We start from the raw sequence: 21093 nt of genomic DNA, 5'->3' as shown, positions 1-21093 counted from the left end.
TGTTTATACTAGTTAATTCAATGCAATAAAGATAGTGTGTTAGCAGTGAAGAATAACTTTTAGAATGAAACTTCTATCGTATATGATGCAGTTTACGTTTCAGTATTAATCAATTCCGGTATTACAACTTTCAAACGAATGACCTGCATGTTATGAAAACTATGTTAAATATGCAATGTTTAAGTACTAACTCGGTCATGTTCTTTCGTTCTCGTACATTTGCAATTATTTAAATTTAAATATTATAAATGATACAAATATGGGTATTAAACGTATGTTTAGTGCATAGAAATAAAGAATGCACTTAGTTTAAAATGTTACTTTATATCATACATTTTTCTGACTTGTTTAGACATATTGCATATTGCATATTTTATATATCTTATTTTCCTTATTTTGTTTTTGTTGTTTTTGATTCTGTTGTTATTTTATTGTTATTGTTTTTAGCGATTTTTCATATCAAAAATTAGTAATCGATAAACTGTTGCGTCACATTTCAGTATATAAACACCTGTAGATTATATAGTAATTTGTAATGCATTTTATTATATTAAAACCGTATATATTTTAGCAGAACATAACAGAACAGAACAACACTTTATTAACTCTAGTTACATATAGCAACACAAGAGTGTACAATGCATGGTATATCAATATATGATATAATAAGTGACAGTTATAAAGTCAGACTGTGTGCTTAATAGAGCATTTCACTATAACGAACAAAAAGTAAATATGGTCTTTTTGCATAATGTATCTGTAACTATTCCTTTCATATAAGATGTATTGTTATAGTTCTATCATCAAGTCTACAACTTTTACAAAGCAATTCCTCCTTCACGGGATCCCTCTCAGACAAACAAATCATTATATTTCGTGAGCACGTTGACTTTATGGAATCTTTATATCATATAATTAAACATTTTAGCCATAACAAATACATCATCTGTACATTATGATTCACATGTAATCATCGTCAATCATGATTAGGACAACATAAAGAAAAATCTGTCTTTTACATAGAAAATAAAACATCCTGTAGTTTTCAATGATATAATCAAAAGATTGATTTGCTTTTTTTTACGATCTGGTTGAAGAACGTCAACGTCCTTTTTGTGACCGTGACATAACGGTTTTATGTCGCGACGCTAAACGGTTGCTTGTCTTAACCAGTCATTGCATCAATGTGGCTTGTTAAAAACGATTCTCACATGTTGTTCGACTCGACCCGACCAACGACTAACTCATAAACATTCCAATATTCTGACACGACGACTGATAGAGAATATATTCCAATTGTAATATAGCAGAACGTATTTCGTCAACACAAAAAAACGGAAGTGCAAAGGGAATTACTTTTCTAAAAAAAAAACATGTCAGGATTGTTTTATTTGTATGTATTACAAAATGAAAATAACATTTAACATTGTGTTTGTTGTTGTTGTTGTGCATTTTTGTTGTTGTTTTTTCATTTATTTATTATTATTTTGTTGTTGTTGTTGATTTTGTTTGGTTTTGGATAGTTTTTTATGTTTTTTGTTCGTTGTTTTGTTATGTTGTTGTCGTCGTTTTTCATTAGTACAATTCTATGTAGATATTCAGACTTTTATTGGACGTCAGTAGGAATCTAATTTTCCACTGTAGACCATACATCATTATGACTGGACATTTCTTGTCCTGTCAAAACAATACATATGTGGAAAGTGGACAACAAATATGCATAAGACAATTTAATCTCGTCAAGATAACCTGAATGCCCTGTCATAGATAAACATGTGACATTGATTAAACACGTAATGTCACGTACGATATGCACTTATAGTAAACAAAATCAGAAAACAGTAGTGGATGCTATTAAATGGAGGAAAATCTTATTTGTTTTTGTTTGGTTTTACGGCGCACGGACACAATTTAGGTCATATGGTGCTGAAATAGGAAAGATGAGTTTGGCTAACCTCAGGTGTTACAAATTTAAAGCAACACCATGGGTCTAAACCATAAAAATGACATAATATGTTTCATATCTGTTATCAGCCTTAGATCATCTGTAACAAAAGTTCTTCTCTTGTTTTGTAAATGAATGAACGTGTACTTGAAATTTATTGTTAATTATGCATTATTTTTCAAGACCTGTACACTCGCTACAGACTCTCACACGGAATTTATTAAGTAATCTAGCAATAAGTACCTACTTTGAATCACTTTACTTTTTGTTCGTCTGCTTCATACATGTGACTTTCTCAATAAAGTACAAATATTATATGATAATTTATAGATCCAATCTTTTCAAGCTTTGCCTTTTGGACTTCTTAATATTCATGAGTACATAATAATTATACTTACTCTTGGTATCTTCAAATTGTATAAATGTGTTTAAGTGCTTAATAATGTAATACTTAATCAGTGTTTCTCGCTATAAAAATGTTACTAATTTGAAATGTTAGGTGACAAATCTAATTTAATGTACTTTAGTCAAATTAGGTAAGAGTTAGCCTAATTTAAATTTTACTTGTACTTACTACGAGTATCTAATGAATAAAAAAGAACACAAGATCAGTATATTAACCTCCTGAAATACAATTACTTGAAACACAACGAATAAAAATTTGAAGATGTAGTCGAAATGGCATTTTATTCCAAAGAGTTTAGTGCTCAGCAGAAATTATTGGTCAAGAACTACATCTAATTAATGTAACAAAAAAAAAAATTTCAAGTCCCTTCATATCAACAATCCGCAGTGGATCATCGAATGCCCTGTCCTATTTGGGGTCCTGCTGGGCTCCTTGCTGGTGGTACAGTGTAGGTGGATGCGTTCGTTGAATGCAACCGTTCCTTGTTGATCTTGTTTTTCATGTTTTTTACTTTTAGACTGGGACATAAGATAACATCTTATGTCCCAGTTTTAGAGTTTCATGAGTTTCAAATTCAAGACTGCCTAACCCGATACTGGAAGCTTGAAGGCGTTGCTCTGACCTCACTTACGATCACCTATCCATCTCTCAATGAAACCAATTCTATCATCTCTCAATGAAACCAATTCTATCATCTCTCAATGAAACCAATTCTACGATTTTCAAGTATTTGCTCATGTTTTCTAAAGATCTTCTATTTTATGGTCATATTGGGCCAAAGCAAATTTTGACAGCATCAGTGTTCAGATTTTCATATAAAGTAAGATATGAAACGTCAATATAAATTAATAACGTAGCTTGACAGATTCGTAAAAGGTACCTTGAATCTAAATGTTTTAAAGTAAATATCTTTATAATAACTTTACAAAGATAGTCATTAGTAATTCCAGAGTAACAACATTTCAAAAACGCAATTACATTTGGTGTAATTAAGTTACTGTACAGTACTGTAGATTTTATTAGCCGTAACCTTTGTAATTTCTGCCGACAAAGTCATTAAAGAGTGCGGACCTTTACAGTTAAAATTCCATGGGCTCAATCCAGGGATTCGGGCCTTATAAACTCACAATTATTATAATAATCCCTTATAAAATTGGTAAATAGTATTTGTGATTAACTTTAAAACATTTAAAGTCAATTGGTCTATAATGGAATGCATGTAAAACCATAACTAATAACGTTGATGGTACTTAATTAGTATCATAAAAAATTATAAAAGTCATAAAAACGTAATATATCGTAAATGTTCATACTTAGTCACTTACAACTTGATTAACATTTTTTTCAAGTAATATTACATTAAGAATATTCAAATGTAACTTTTCTATTGTATCTATCAAGATCTGAAATACTTAATGGAAAATGTGCCCATCGTAGACCAATTCACTTTAAAAAAACAACATTTTTTTATAAGAAAATGTGTGAAATATTATCAATAATTTAAAGCCTATTAATTAAATGTTGCCTATGTAACGGATAGATATTTTTGCTCATTTCTTTCATTTTTTTTCATTTCTTACTATTGTTCCATTGTAAATCAAAATGATAATTATATTATTGGTGTTTTATTTCTTCTGCTGTCGGTGTGTACTTGTGTTCCTTCAACAGTTTATGGTATTATGGTAAAAAAATACAAAATTTGTTATCATCGATGAAAATCAAACCTTGATACCATATCTTTGTGAATAATTTCTTTCAGAAAAGGATCAAAACAAATTTTATACAATCGGAATAGAGTACGAATAAAGTCAAATTGTCAAACAAAACGAAATATAAACCATTAAAAATGTCTTAGATGTGTTTCTTCAAATCTTTCAAATTACCACTTTGCTACAACTATAGGATTTTGTTGTAATTTCAAAGCTTAAAAAACTGTCCGTTTTAATTCTCCTAATATATTAAAGGAGTTTCAGTGAGGATCATGTGCATCACTTAAAATGGCAAAATCTGCAATGGATAATAAAAAATATAGTCAGATTTAAACTGAAAATATATTTTTTTGTGTTATTCTTAGTCTGTTTGGATGCAACGTTTTTCATTTTTGGCCATTTGGCACAATAAAAAAAATTATTCTAGAAGAACAGGGCGTTATGGTCAGACCTTTATCAAATGGTACACAAATCTCGGGAAATTATTTCAAGTTCAGTCATGTCAAAAAAAACCTCAGTGAAGTTCCTTAAAATCAAAATAATTTGTCCAAATTCAACATAAATGTATTTTGATTTATTTTTTTGTAATGATATAATCAAGTACATGGGGGTCGTGGAAAATAAGGAAAAAGCGATATGTTCTGGAAGAGGATAGGTCTTGATTTGGTCTTAATTATGATTGAGGAGTACATACTGCCATTCATAATGTACAAATGATGTATATGCTTTGCCTACAAATTTAATTACATGACATAACTATTCAATAAAAATAATGTGTGCACAGAATATCATGATTTATTTGTCTCAGAGAAATCCGGATAAGAAAATAACTTAAGAAAAATTTATAGACTTGATGATTAAATTAAAAGAAATTTCAGTTTTTTTATGATTCGCAAAAAGCTGTGCTAAAATAAAAGACCATAATAATAATAATAATAATAATAATAGTAATAACAAGAAGGCAATGATGGCCCTGAGTCGCTCACCAGAAACAACTGCTTTTCAGTGTTGTCAATATTTTCTAATATTAAATTAGAGTTAAACAATAATTTGAAGAAATACCATGACCTGAGACATTTAAGCTTTAGCTTAAACGGGGCCAATCTAATTAATATGAGCAAACTTGATAAAAGACTACCTAAGAATGCTACAAAGTTTGGTGATCATCTATCAATTATTTCAGTAGGAAATGATGTTCAAAGTTTTTTTTTTCTATTTTTACCTTTAGTGGCCCCTAAAAGGGGCTTATCAAATTAATATGAGCAAACTTGATGAAAGAGTACCTAAGAATGCTACAGACAAAGTTTGGTGATCATCCATCAAATAGTTGTATAGAAATAGACGTTTAAAAGTACTTCTATTTTTAGCTTTAGCGGCCCCTAAAAGGGGCCAATCAAATTCATATGAGCAAACTTGATAAAAGACTACCAAGAATGCTACAGGCAAAGTTTGGTGGTCATCCATCAATCAGTTCTGTAGAAATGGACGTTTAAAGGTATTTCTATTTTTAGCTTAGCGGCCCCTAAAAGGGGCCAATCAAATTAATATGAGCAATCTTAATAAAAGACTACCAAAGAATGCTACAGACAAAGTTTGGTGATCATCCATCAATTAGTTTTGTAGAAGAAGATGTTTAAAGGTTTTTCTATTTTTAGCCCTAGAGACCCATAAAAGAGGTCAATCAAATTAATATGAGCAAACCTGATTAAAGACTTCCCAAGAATGCTACAAACAAAGTTTGGTGATCATCCATCTATAGGTTCTGTAGTAGAAGATGTTTAAAGGTTTTTTATTTTTAGCTCTGTTGGCCCCTAAAAGGGGCCAATTGAAATGGCATGAGCAAATTCAAGTGTGACTGTCACAAGGATGCTACAGACCAAATTTGAAGTAAATCTGCCCAGCAGTTTCAGAGAAGAAGACGATTGTTGACGCATGACGACGGACGACGGAGCATCCCCCTTTGATACTTATAGCTCACCCTGAACCTTCGGTTCTGGTGAGCTAATAATTATAATAATACTTTAATTTAGAGAAGGTAACACATTAAGAAAAAACAAGTACAAGACAAACTTAACATCACAGTGTTTCGTTAATTTAAAAAAAAAACAAACACATACACACTCTTGATTATTCATATTCAGAAGCTTGTGAACAGGGCATCCCACTATCACAAAAATGTTCATCAACTTGATTAATAAAATTGCGCTTTCTCTCAAATCAACCAATCCAATTAAGGAAATCACTTTTGAATTTTTACATCGAAAATCATTCAATTGCCTTAAGCGGCAATATTATTTAATAAAGCAAATCAACTTCAAGGAACTTGATAAAGGGTATCATCAAGAGGAATTACTTTGAAATCTAATCAACCGTACTTAAAAATTGTTTTTCATCTTTGTTATCATAGAAACCACAACTATAAAGTAACGATTCTTATTTCAACGGAGAAGACCTATTTTTATTGTTATGGGTTAGAATTGGTCAAGTAGGTTTATTATGTTTTTTAAAGAAATTACTCTAAAACAACAGACTAAAGTCGGACAATATGAAAACCAAGACGGTGAGCACGCGCTCCTCGTACTCAAAAATGATACAAGATAAACGCGATGCGTTAAAAACTGCGCTAACAATGACGATTTACTATAAGTCATATGTATTATCATTGCCTCTCTATGCCATTGCCATACCACCAACATTATGGGACCACAATGGAAGTATTTTCCTATACATGATTATATAAACTAAGTGACACCCGGGGAGGGCCAATTTTGACCCCAGGGACATGATTTATTTTACCTTGTTTAAGACCACAAGGTTATGCCAAATAGCTAAGCTCTATGTATTGTAGTTTTAAGAAGTTCAAGTATTTTCTACTTAAAAAAAGGCCCTTATTATTTAGTGTAGTTCCATGTAGGAATGTTTCAGACTTCCAATGACCTTAGCTGTTGCGAAAAGAAAATGAAAAATAAACCCGGGAGAACTTTATCCCCTGACGAAGTAAACGGAAGCACGAACTGTAATGAAAGTCTGTGAATGAAGATGGGGTCCTTAAATTTGTAAATAACTATTTTACAAAGGTGGAGTAGGAGGGCAAGAGGGGGGGGCGAAAAGTTCTACGTTGAACGTAAGGTGATTTAGTTGGCGTATTTAAAGAATGTAGTCAACGATAGTCTATAAATAAAAGCTCAAAAGTATATATACAAAATGTCGTTCGCTCTTTTTTCAATACACTACAATTTTTAAAGTGGAGCGCAAGTTTGCCGGGCGTGTTTAGATGTTGTGTAAATAAAATGCGGACAACGACGGACACTGCCACCACAAAAGTTCAGCTGTTAGCACTTTAAAGCGCTCGTTCTGAGAAGCTCTGTGATGACCTTAAAGAACCCTATGATGCCTCTGATGACAGATGGCCAAACGTAACAAGTTTTCATTGCCACCCACTTACATGTACCATATTTATTGCCAGGAATGTCGGAGCGGAAAAACTTGTCAATATAGGGGATAGGAAATGAACAATGATGACTCATAAAAAATGTTTATAATTTTATTATTAAATCTTGTATCGTTAGATACCCACTGCAATACTTGGCTTTTATATTTATAACAATATACAGGTCTGCAGTAAGCAACATACATGTACAAGAACGTTTGGTTTAAATTGTTTATCTATCTAGCAAAAAAAATGTTTAATACATTATTTCATAATAATAAAGTTATTTATTGAAACATATAATACAAGAATGAAAGATTTGTAATAAGATTTTAATGTACAAACAACATTAGATGGCTATATATTACTATGTACAGATTTTCATTGTAAAATAATTCAACTACGCAAATATCAACCACTGAGCCAAGATATGACAAAGTTGATAATATTATTAAGGCTTATTTATAATTTGAAAAGAAAATCCCAGTCAAAATTATTTTGTAATTGAGATATTTAAAAAATGTTAAAGGAACTCCACTGAGGTGCCTAAAATAATAGGACACTTAAAAAGATATTCAAAAGAGAATTATGTAATATAATCGGAAAGAAATTAAAAATCATATCATCACATCATATTTTTATCCTATTCTTAGCCAGGTTTGAGTGGGTCATTTCTTTCACAATTAGAATAATTATTCTTGAAAAACATCTGGAAAAACAGAATGAGTGAATAAGTTTGATTTTACATCATGGCCGGTGTACATTTATTTACTTACTTACATAATTATAACATTTTTGTACATTATAATATTTTAGTTAAAAATGTGACTTTACAATATGTGCATTCAATAACTATTTGTATTTAAAATTTCATAAAATATTACGGAACGTCGTTGGTTCTACTCAGGTGCCCGTTCGTGCCTGAAATAATGCATGGAAGGGCATCTGAGGTCTTCCTCCACCAGTAAAGCTGGAACGTCGCAATATGACCTAAAACCCAAAACAAACAAACAAACAACCATAAAATATTATATTGCACCAATGTTTCAATGTGATCACATTTATAAGTCAGCTGTGCTCGTGAATACGTGAATAACATTGCTGTACAGTGCAAGAAGGAAGAACAGTGTCTTAGTAAATCAGTGCAATAACAAAGGGATTTGTGCAATTAAGTTTTCAAAATGTAACTTTTGATGTCATTGGACAATTTTAAATTTTCAATAATTTGAATTGACCAATCAGGTGTTAAGTTATTAATTAAAAATCTATGTACAAAATTCTTGTTTTCATATAAATAGATGCATTCATAAGGAAAACTAATTTTGTCCTAAGGGTAGTGTGTTAAAAAGTATCATGCAAATCAGGAATTTGTTCTGACACAAACAGAATAATAAAAATTTCCAAAATACATGATCTGGAAATTTATTTTAGAGTACCATTTATGAGGCATAGATTCTATAAACATTTTACTAACACATCAATACTGTTATTCTATAAAGTCAGGCATTTAAGTCAGTTTGCTTTGACCCGGACTTTAGCAGCGCTGACCATCTCAAATCACTCATCAAATCTTTCTGTACTAAAAGATATTGTATTTTATTGAGCACACAAATCAACCTACGAACATAAATGAGAAATAAAAAACTCCTTTAAATCCTTTTTAAATTTTTTGCAAATCAAATCTTTATTTTAATTAATATCAATAACATAGCAAATTCTCGAAACAGAGAAATTCATTTAAATTGCTTTTTCCAGCTAAACGAGTTAAAGGAGAGGTGACAAAATTAATTAGCTATCTGACAAAACACAAATTAGACTTGTGTGACAACTTATAGGTCTAATAAAGTCCTCGAACAAAATTTGAGGATGATTCCAGTAATTTTAAAAGCATTCTCATTTCCTTTTTAGAATGATTTATCTCAAATATTAAATTGAATTAGTCTTGGAGGTGCACATTACAAAACAAAAACAAGTTCTTTACATTAAAGGGTGTAAGTCATAAACTATTGTTTTTAATCTCACATTTCCACTGAAATTTGCTAATCAATATTGCATAATATTGACAATTGAATGAGGGCATCATCCAAAATGGCCATAAGAATTTCAAAGAAATGACATAATTGCATAGGAAGCCAATGTAATGACTCCAACACAGAAAGCCAATTATCATTTAATACTAGGTTTTTTAAGAAAAGGAGCAAACAGGTAGACGGAATGGCATGTTATTTGTCAGACCTTTATTAACTGGTGAAGTTTCTTTAAATCAAAATAATTTGTCCATATTCAACATACATGTATTTTTCTTTATTTTGATGTTGTGTCTTTTAAAGATTTAATTAAGAAATAGTATCAAGTAAATGGGGGTCGTCGAAAAATAAGGAAAAAAAGCGATATGTTCTGAAAGAGGATAAGTCTTGATTTGGTCTTAATTATGATTGAGGAGCACATACTGTCATTCATAATATACAGATGATGTATATGCTTTGCCTACAAATTCAATTACATGACATAACTATTCAATAAAAATAATGTGTGCACAGAATATCATGATTTATTTGTCTCAGAGAAATCCGGATAAGAAAATAATTTGTAGACTTGATGATTAAATTAAAAAACTGTAAGTTTTTTATGATTCGCAAAAAGGTGCGCTAATTTACAGACCTATTTGTCAAGAACACAATGAAAATTTGAATTTATCAGATTAAAAGAAATCTCGTTGAGCATATTCTAATTATCAAACTGCGATACTTGTGTACGAGGTCCTGGTTAAACAATCAGTTTAATATGAATTCCGATTGAAAGTTATTTGTTGCAATGTAAATATTTTACTGGATCCTCACATGAACCGTTCTCTTTCTTATTCCCATACATTCTCAGATATAATAAAGAATTGATAGTTTGTGGCAATTGAAAAAGGCTTTAGCAGTTAAAAAGAAATATAATTTAGTGTGTTAGGTTCCAATAAGTTAAGTACATTCAAGCAAAACTAAACAAGTAAAATCCAAGAATTATAGACATATATAATTTCGATTAAAACTAGAGATACTAGAGGTTGTAGCAATCAAAAAGAAATATAATTTACAAAGGATCCTTCGAGTGGCCCGGAAACAACTTAAATACTGAAATATGAAACAAGTATTCAAGTGCATGACCAACTAAACATCACAGTGTTTCGTATTTAAAAAAAAACACACTTTTGGGTATTCATATCTGGATCCAGTAGCTTGCGAACAGGGCATCCCATGTTCATCAAGTTGATTAATAAAATTGCGCTTTTCTCTCAAATAAGCCAATCCAATTTAGGAAATCACTTTTGAATTTTTACATTGAAAATCATTCAATTGCCTTAAGCGGCAATATTATTCAATAAAGCAAATCAACTTCAAGGAACTTGATAAAAGGTTATCATCAAGAGGAATTTCTTTGAAATCTAATCAACTGTACTTAAAAATAGTTTTTCGTCTTCGTTTCCATAGAAACCATTACTATAAAGTAATGATCCTTATTAAAGTAACGATCCTTATTTCAACGGAGAAGACCTATTTTATTGACTTGGGTTAGAATTGGTCAAGTAGGTATATAATGTTCTTAAAAGAAATTACGCTTTTAAAGTCCGGAAATACGAACTCCTAGACGGCGAATAATTGAATAGTTATGTCATTGTACACAAAAAATAAAACAAGATAAATTAAACGAGATGGGTTACAAACCGGTTAGTAAATGAAAACGCTGACGCTGAGGAATTACTAGTAAGTCGTAATAGGTATCTATGCCATAACACCAACACTAAAGGACCACAATGGAAGTGTCTTCCTATACATGACTATGTAAAGTAAGGGACCCCCGGGGATGGCCAATTTTGACCAAGGGGACATGATAAATTTCACTTTTTTAAAAATCCACAAGGTAATGTCAAATACCTCAGCTTTATGTATTGTAGATTCTGAGAAGTTTTAAGTACTTTTTTACTATGAAAGTCTATATAAATTAAGTGTAGGAATGTTGCAAGCTTCCAATGATCTTAGCTGTTGCGAAAAGAAAAATAAATTAAACTCGGGAGAACTTTATCCCCTGACGAACTAAACGGAAGCACGGACTGTAATTAAAGTCCGTGAATCCTTAAATTTGTAAATAGCTATTTTTCAAAAGTGGAGCGAAAGGGCAAGTGGGGGAGGGGCGAAAAGTTCGATGTTGAGCGTAAGGTGATTTAGTTGGCGTTTTCAGAGAATGTAGTCAACGATATTCTATAAATAAAAGCTTCCGAAGTAAAACCGAGAATATATACTGCAATGCCGTTCCCTATTTTTCAATACACCACAATTTTGAAGTGGAGCGTTAGTTTGCAGGGCGTGTTTAGGAGATGTTGTGTAAATAAATGCGGACAACAACGGACACTGCCACCACAAAAGCTCACCTCTTAGCACTTTAAAGCTCGAGTTCTAAGGAGCGTTGTGATGACCTTAAAGTACCCTATGGTGACTCTGATGACAGACGGCAAAACGTAACAAGTTTTCATTGCCACCCACTTACATGTACCACATTAATTGCCAACAATGTTGGAGCAGGAAAAACTTGTCAATATAGGGGATAGGAAATGAACAATGATGACTCATAAAAAATGTTTATAATTTTATTATTAAATCTTGTATCGTTAGATACCCACTGCAATACTTGGCTTTATAACAATATACAGGTCTGCAGTAAGCAACATACATGTACAAGAACGTTTGGTTTAAATTGTTTATCTATCTAGCAAAAAAAATGTTTAATACATTATTTCATAATAATAAAGTTATTTATTGAAACATATAATACAAGAATGAAAGATTTGTAATAAGATTTTAATGTACAAACAACATTAGATGGCTATATACTACTATGTACAGATTTTTATTGTAAAATAATTCAACTACACAAATATCCAACACTGGGCCCAGATATGACAAAGTTGCTATCAAAAATTATTAAGGCTTATTTATAACCCCAATCTACATTATTTAGTTACCGATTTTGATGTCCAGGGATGTTTTAAAAAAATGTTAAAGGAACTCCACTGTAGTCCAAAAGCCTAAAAAAATTATTTGTTTCTTACATAGATCAGCTAAGACACTTAAAACAGAAAGAATACAAAAGATAATCATATAGTGTAATCAGAAATAAATTGAAAATCATATCATCACATCATATTTTCTAAGCCAGGTTTGAGTGGGTCATTTTTTCACAATTAGGATAATTATTCTGGAAAAACAAAATGAGCAAATAATCTGAAATTTTGCATACAAGTTCTTGGTCTAGTTTTACATCAAATGAAACATTTATCTCTGAAAATTATTTTTGTCCCATCATGTCAAAAAACCTCAGTGGGGTCCCTTTAAGCATTCAAATTAATTGCGAAAAATTATTTTTAGTCCCATCATGTCAAAAATTCTCAGTTAAGTCCCTTTAAATTTACTGTGTTTACAACATGGCCGGTGTACATTTATTTACTTACTTACATATAACCTTTTTGTACATTATAATCTTTTAGTTAAAAATGTGACATTACAATATGTGCATTCAATAACTATTTGTATTTAAAATTCATAAAATATTATATTGCACCACTGTTTCAATGTGATCACATTTATAAGTCAGCTGTGCTCGTGAATAATATTGCAGAACTATGCAAGTGGGAAGAACAGTGTCTTTGTAAATCAGTGCAATAACAAAGGATTGGTGCATTCAAAATGTAACATTTAATGTCATTGGTCAATTTCAAATTTTCAATAATTTGAATCGACCAATCAGGTGTTAAGTTTTAATAATTTAAAATCTATGTACAGAATTCTTGTTTTCATATAAATAGATGCATTCATAAGGAAAACAATTTTCTCCTAAGGGTAGTGTTAAAAAGTATCATGCAAATCAGAATTTGTTCTGACACAAACAGAATAATAAAAATTCCCAAAATACATGATTTGGAAATTTATTTTGGAGCACCATTTAAGATGCAAAATTTCTATAAACATTTTACTAACTCATCAATACTATTATTCTATAAAGTCAGGCATTTTAAGGCAGTTTGCTTTGACCAATCTTGAGTCACTCATCCCAGAATGTTTTCAACATCATTCTGTATTAAAATTATTGAGCATACAAACCAACCCAAGAACCAAAATGAGAATTAAAAACTCTTAAAATCTTTCTTTTAACTTTGGCAAAATTAAATCTTTATTTTAATTAATATCAGTAAGATAGCAATTCATTTGAATTGCTTTTCCCAGCTAAACCAGTTAAAGGAGAGGTGACAAAATTAATTAACAAATCAGAATTGTGTGACAACTTACAGGTCTAATGAAGTCATCAAGCAAAATTTGAGGATGATTCCAATAATTTTAAAAGCATTCTTATTTTCCTTTTAAGAATGATTTGGCTCTATATTTTCTTAAATATTAAATTGAACTAGTTTGGGGCATAGAAAACAAAACAAGTTCATTACATTGAAAGGACAGGTCATAACTATACACGTAGTTTTTAATCTGGCTTTTCCATTGAAATTTGCTAATCCATATTGCATAATATTGACAATAATTATTGAATGAAGGCATCATCCAAAATGGCCATTAGAATTACAAAGAAATGACTAAATTATAGTGTTATTTGCATATGAAGCCTTCAGCCTTCATATGAATGACTTCAACATCGAAAACCAATGCCTCAAGCATGGGTAAAAATTGGAAATTCAATCAATCGTGAGAATCAAAAATTTAACATTTATTACTGGGTTTTTAAAGAAAAAAAAGTCTCGAAATCCAGAAATTCAGGAATAATCCTGTAAACTTTTATCTATACAAAAGGTAGTTCCTTGACTTTCCAAAGGTCTTTCAGCAGGTGACAACAGAACATTAGCATCAATTAATTTATCATTGTGTGTACATCACATATTTTTTTAAGTATTTAAGTATTTTTTTAACGATTGCAGAAATTAGTTGTAAAATCCATAACATGGGACTGAAAAGTTTCATATCTTTCTATGTCGTAAAACTGCTGAAGATACTATAAAAGTTTACAGGTTGTAGCAAATGTAGTAAAATTCAGTAATTCAGTCCTTAATAGATGCCAAGAAAGAACCCTTCATAATCGACAAGCCCTGGTTAAAGAATAACAATATCCCCCACTCATAACTAAAGTCAAAAACTTGTACAGTATGAAACATATACGGCAGTTCTTAACTAATATTATACAGTATTGTATTTCTATTATAATAAATGTTTTCAACATTATAATTGTCAGGTATTGAAAGCAGAGTCTATATAGTTCACAAAGAAGCACATATTTGCAGCAAGTATATTTGTACATGTGATTATTCAACAAGCTTTTGAATACATTAAAGAATTGTATATGTCATGTATAACGCATCTATAACTACCTAGTCAACAAAAATTCCTCAACCGTTAATACACTAATTAATGATTCAACATAAAACAATAAACAATCCATGCAAATATCTGTCTACAAAACTGAGGAGGAAAATTAAAAAATATATATATACTGGCACTTGAAATTGAAAATATAGCAAATCATGGAAACAAAAATATGAAAATAAAGAGGCCCAGGATGGTCCCTAGTCGCTTAAAAATAAGATATCGTATATAATAATCCTTTTTCTCTGCTGAAACTGAAATATATTTGCCTTTGCCACTAGTATAGAACCCCAGCCAACTTGCTTACTAATTTTATCCACGCAGTTTGACCAGGTTCCTTTTTTCTGGCTGACCATCTTGATATCCCAAGAATTGATAATGGGAGTGGAAACTAGACAAAACCATTTCAGAAATTCAGCAGGTCATGGGTTAAAGGTAGAGTGTAAGCAAAATGCAATCCAGCAAATTTGAAAGCTGACCTATAACAAGCTGACCTATAACAGACATCATAATGTTTAACATAGAAAACATTAAAAAATGTAATTCAAACATTGAATAATTTATTGTGAGCTCATAGGGAATTTAAATTATTGTAAAATTAACATCTTGTCAGGCTTTATAGTTTAAGTGGAAAACCAACATGCTTGACAATTAACCTGGAAGTATGTTCAATGGTCTTTAAAGCTGCATGCCTCCAGATGAGTCAAAATACTTCAAGGAAATAAAACTTATGAAAAGATGTACTTTTTCGTAGATTTTTAGAAAAGTAGAAAAATCAAGATTCAAGTATAATTTAACATGTTATGTGTGATTAATGACTGATTTTGCAGTACATGAATTTATCACCATATTTCTACAGTGTTACTCAGCAGTAAGGGCTATTTTTGCATATTTTGACCTATTTTGGGCCATTTATGTGGATTGTAAGTGCTGTTTGCAATCTGTAAATAACGTCCTTTGTTCACTTCACAATATTTTAAATACATTTTCAAAATTTTCATTAAAATTTGCATGAATCTGGAGGCATGCTGCTTTACCGCTGAATCTGATGAATATGTTGTAATTAATAAGTATATACTATCCCTGGTTATCATTAATGATTCCATCTTTATTTTCTGTATCTATAGATTTTAATATATCTATCAGAATCAAAATTTTGCAAGTTTGATGCATAATCAAACTACTTTATCATTTCATATTTCATTTTGTCACATTTTCATTGGAAAAAAGTTTTACAAAATTTCATTTTCTGAACTTTTTATAATACAAAATCTATTGATTTAAAAAAAAGGATAAAAACTTTATGGCTTATGTGTGTAAAACTAGTAATGAAGTTACAAATGTACAAGTATGAAACTTTTAAAATGATATGTTTCCCTGTGGAAAGAGAAGTGTACAAAAAAAAAATTCATAGAGGAAATGATGGTATATACATGTATGATGAAAATATATCTGGTGGGTTAAAACTTGTTATTACCTACTGTCTAAATACTTAGAAAAAAACCAGACAAAATATGATACAATTATGAATAACTTTATAAGACATCATAGAACTGTTTAAGTAAAAATTAGACAATATAAATGTGACAGGATTGCTTACATAGTACAAGATGAGAACAACTATCATTCACTATCACAAAAGATACTAGAGGTATGAAAAACAATAAGAAAGAGCATATAGTGTGATATTTTCAAAACTTTTCTTGAGGTTTAAAGGTATAATGACTTATTCCATTGAATATTCGGATACATTGGCGGAAAAACAAAGCACCCAAAATATTAGGTCACAAAAAATTTGACTATGAGCATTCTTTTACATGTATCACTTAAGTGTCTCTGATTTAGCAAACTCTGTGAATTGCATTCTTATTTCTTTCTTTACACTCAAAAACAAGAACCGGTTGAACCGGGTGATGCTCCCCGAGAAGGTTCTGGACACAGGAAAGTATAAAAAAAATGAACAAAGGGCAAAAACTCAAAATTTAGGCAAAGCGGAGTTATGTTTTTTTGCACTGCACTTCAATTCAATGAGATCTATCTATCTATAAAGTTACCTGATGATATCAGAGTTATGTCCCGGGTAAAAGTCAAAGTGTAAAAATGAAAAAAGGGCAATAACTCCAAAATAAGACCAGGCTTTGTTTAGGCTCTTTAAGCATTGCAGTTCTATCAAATTATATCTAGCTACCTACAAAGTTTCATGTTGATATCTCTAATAGTTTTAAAGTAATGTCCAGGTCAAAAGTCAAAAAGTAAAAATAAACAAAGGGCAATTACTTCAAAATAAGGCAAGGCAGAGTAATGATTCTTAAGCACTGCACTTCCACCCAATGAGACCTATCTATCTACAAAGATTCATGTTGAGATCTCTTATAATTTTAGAGTAATGTCCCAGACAAAGTTCAAAGTTTCAAAATGAACAAAGGGCAATAACTCCAAAAGTAGGCAAGACTGTTACAGTTCTTGTGCACTGCAAACTTACTCAATGAGATATATCTACCTACAAAGTTTCATGTTGATATCTCTTATACATTAAAATTATGTCCTGGACAAAGTGCTAAAAATAAACAAAGGGGGATAATTCAAAAATTAGGCAAGGCAGAGTTAAGGTTCTTGTTCACTGCACACCTACTCAATGAGATCTATCTACCTACAAAGTTTCATGTTGATACCTCTTATACTTTTAGAGTTATGTCCCGGACAAAGTTCAAAGTGTAAAATAAACAAAGGGGGATAATTCAAAAATTAGACAAGGCAGAGTTACGGTTCTTGTGCACTGCACACCGACTCAATGAGATCTATCTACCTACAAAGTTTCATGTTGATACCTCTTATACTTTTAAAGTTATGTCCCGGACAAAGCTCAAAGTGTAAAATAAACAAAGGGAGATAATTCAAAAATTAGGCAAGGCAGAGTTCAAGTTCTTGTGCACTGCACACCTACTCAATGAGATTTATCTACCTACAAAGTTTCATGTTGATACCTCTTATACTTTTAGAGTAATGCCCCGGACAAAGTTCAAAGTGTAAAATAAACAAAGGGGAATAATTCACAAATTAGGCAAGGCAGAGTTACGGTTCTTGTGCACTGCACACCTACTCAATGAGATCTATCTACCTACAAAGTTTCATGTTGATACCTCTTATACTTTTAGAGTTATGTCCCGGACAAATTTCAAAGTGTAAAAAAAACAAAGGGGGGTAATTCAAAAATTAGGCAAGGCAGAGTTACGGTTCTTGTGCACTGCACACCTACTCAATGAGATCTATCTACCTACAAAGTTTCATGTTGATACCTCTTGTTGTTTCAAAGTTATGTCCCGGACAAGAAAAGGGGACGGACGGATGGACGGACGGACAAGGCGGCGACTATATGCTCCCCCGAAATTTTTTCGGGGAGCATAAAAACCTTAAATTTCTTTATTTATTCCTTTCTGAGCCTTTCCAAACGTGGTAGATAAAATACCATCACTTTATTTATACATTTAATTTTGCACTTGTTACTAATATACAAGTCCAATACATGTATTAAGAAACTACTTTTGAGCCTACTTACGAAACACCTTCTTTATTCAACAACACTTATGTTTATATCAATATGGCTTATTGCTTTAATTTCATGCATACAAAAGACAGGGTTACGGATTTGCCACTCTACATCTAACTGCGGACAACCCTCATTAACAGTCCCCAAACACATTTCGGCCTTTAAACTGCATCAGTCCCCAAACAAATTTTCTCCTACACAAATCAACCACCCCTTTTCCCAATAAGGCTCATAAATTATTTATACATATGTGCCTCTCCAGTCATAATGAATTTGGTAAAGCGAAATTTTTTTTTAGCAAAGAGTGGAAACACCTGAAGGTGAAATGTCTTCAGGACATTCAGGCCGAAATGTCTTTGAGCCAAACTGATCATAAATTCCTCATATCATAAAGAGGTGAACTACCACCAAATTAATTGACACATAATATACTAAATGAAGGCAAGTATTGAGGATATGATAATATACTGACTAAATATCACCTGTTTGTATCAGTGCATATATATTTGTAACAACATCGAAGGCATTTTACTAATATACATAACAAAGTCACTAACAACTGTGATAGGCGTTGCCTAAATTAATGTACTCATTAAAACCTATTAATTATCTTTACCAAGTTATCGTGCACATACATGTAGCACGGGAAAGTTCTGAATAGACGTTATCCAGAACTCGGCAATTGTGGGTTTTTCCCAGCTAATCTGTAGGTACAAACTTAACTTTTACCATTATAGATTCACGTTGCATTACCCATCACAATAGGTAAGTCAACCTGTTTCGCTTATTTTCGAAGCTTAACTGTAACCAGATTTGCCAGGAAAAACCCAAATATTCTTAATTCCGGAGTAAGTCAATTCAGACATCTAACAATACTGAAACCTTAATTTTTCTATATGACAATAAAAGAAATATGTACCATTTTATAGAAATAGTAACATATTGATATAATTGCCATTTTATACAATGGTGACTAACAGCTTTCACGTATAAAGAATTTTTTTTTAAGTACAAAATATAACTTATACATCATTATTCTGTTAAAAAAAAAACCAACTCAACATTATAAAACACTTTGTCAATCAACACCAGTTATTATTCCTTCCAATAAAACATCACTTAAATCTGTACAAATAAATATCGTATTTATCAGATTAGGGAGCCAAGCACAGTATCAATATCACATTATAAGCTTTTAACAGTTAGTGGCAATATACAGACTTGGCCAATGCCAGAAATAAAAGTCTGTTATATACATACAGACTAGGATATATACTTGCAGCTGTTTAATTTCAACATTTAACTGTTGACCAGCCTTTACCTTGTTACGGAACTTTTCTCAACTCGTTCATGGAAGGCAAGGAAATAATTCACAACTATGACATGAAAATCTTGGAAGAATATTACTCTGGACATAAAATAATTATATCTTTTACAATAACACTTCAAGATCTATTCCATAAATAATAAAGTATGAATGGTAAGTTTCAAATAAATATACCATAAAGAAATTGATATCAATAATATCCTTTACATGTAAACCAGGAAGAAATTGGAATTGACATTGGGCTTTTAGATATGACTAAAATCTGTACCATAAGTAAACTGGTATTAACAATCTACACCATTAGGTAATTGGTAATAACAATCTAAATCATGAAGAAATTGGTATTAACAATCAGTTTCAAGATAAAGACTCATAATATGCTTCAAAGAAATTGGTATCAACATTTTGTAGTTTATCTAAAAAAATTCGTAAAAGTATTACTAAAACTGGTTGTACCATATTTCCAGCTAGTAGTTTATGACATGGGTATACACTCTTGTTATCTTATAATAGACAGCTAATGTACAGTAACAATATAACATAATAACTCTTAAAACAGGGAAGGGGTATATATATATATGTACATGTATATACATGTATAATATAACAGTGAATACATTATAGTAGTAGGGATTAAGAGAAAGAAACAGACAGAAATAAAGCAAGAAAGAGCAAAAAAGGATAAACTGGTCAAGATAGTTAGAATTGAAGATTTACTACCCTAAAAATGGATTAATTTTTGTTCACAATCATGCATGATTTGTATATATACGGTAAATCAAATATAAACTTACACATATAGATGGGTGAGGGATGCAAATTTGATTTTACAATAATTCAGTTTGGTATACAGCTATCTGAAGTGGGGGCAAGGGGAGAAACATGAATTAAAATGGAAGCAATTTTGATCACAGTCGGCAAAACAAACAGGGTCCATTATAAGTGAGACCACTCCTCGATGGCGGATGTGGAAGAGTTGTCTACGGTATCTTCAGAGAGACTCCACTTGGCAGGAGTTGAGCTGAGGGAACTTGTACGACTGCTGGTTCCGTCGCTGCTGGTAGACTCTACTGATAACCGCATTCCTTTACCTTGTTGCTCATAGCAATCCTGCAAAAGTAAAAGAAAATATATACAATAATTATAATGCTCAAAATCTAGAAAATCCCTTTAACAGTTGACAACTAAAAACTTTTTTGCAGGTAACATGATTTTACAAGACTGTTGAAACAATATAACCATGACAACCATAACAAAATATTGCAAAATAATTTTTAATATTTTAATGAAATGTAAGTTTACCTCAATAAAATTTGCAATTAAGCT

At 31.2% G+C, this 21093-nt stretch overlaps 1 protein-coding gene across 3 annotated transcripts in view; it reads right to left on the bottom strand.

Moving 5' to 3' along the window:
- Positions 1-12107: 12107 nt before the first annotated feature.
- LOC132732407 (serine/threonine-protein kinase MRCK alpha-like) overlaps positions 12108-21093 on the bottom strand; it is a 62669-nt gene continuing 53683 nt past the window's right edge. For 2 of the 3 annotated variants that reach the window (XM_060718820.1, XM_060718821.1), the window contains one exon: positions 12108-20877. In XM_060718820.1, coding sequence (XP_060574803.1) covers positions 20704-20877 — 174 coding nt within the window. In that variant the 3' untranslated portion in view covers positions 12108-20703. The remainder of the gene's footprint in view (positions 20878-21093) is intronic. The other variant, XM_060718822.1, reaches the window with a different exon arrangement.

This window comes from Ruditapes philippinarum, unplaced genomic scaffold (assembly GCF_026571515.1).
Source record: "Ruditapes philippinarum isolate M1 unplaced genomic scaffold, ASM2657151v2 ctg1544_1_1_1_1, whole genome shotgun sequence".
Taxonomy (NCBI): Eukaryota; Metazoa; Mollusca; class Bivalvia; order Venerida; family Veneridae; genus Ruditapes; species Ruditapes philippinarum.
This window is presented reverse-complemented; position numbering and strand designations above follow the sequence as displayed.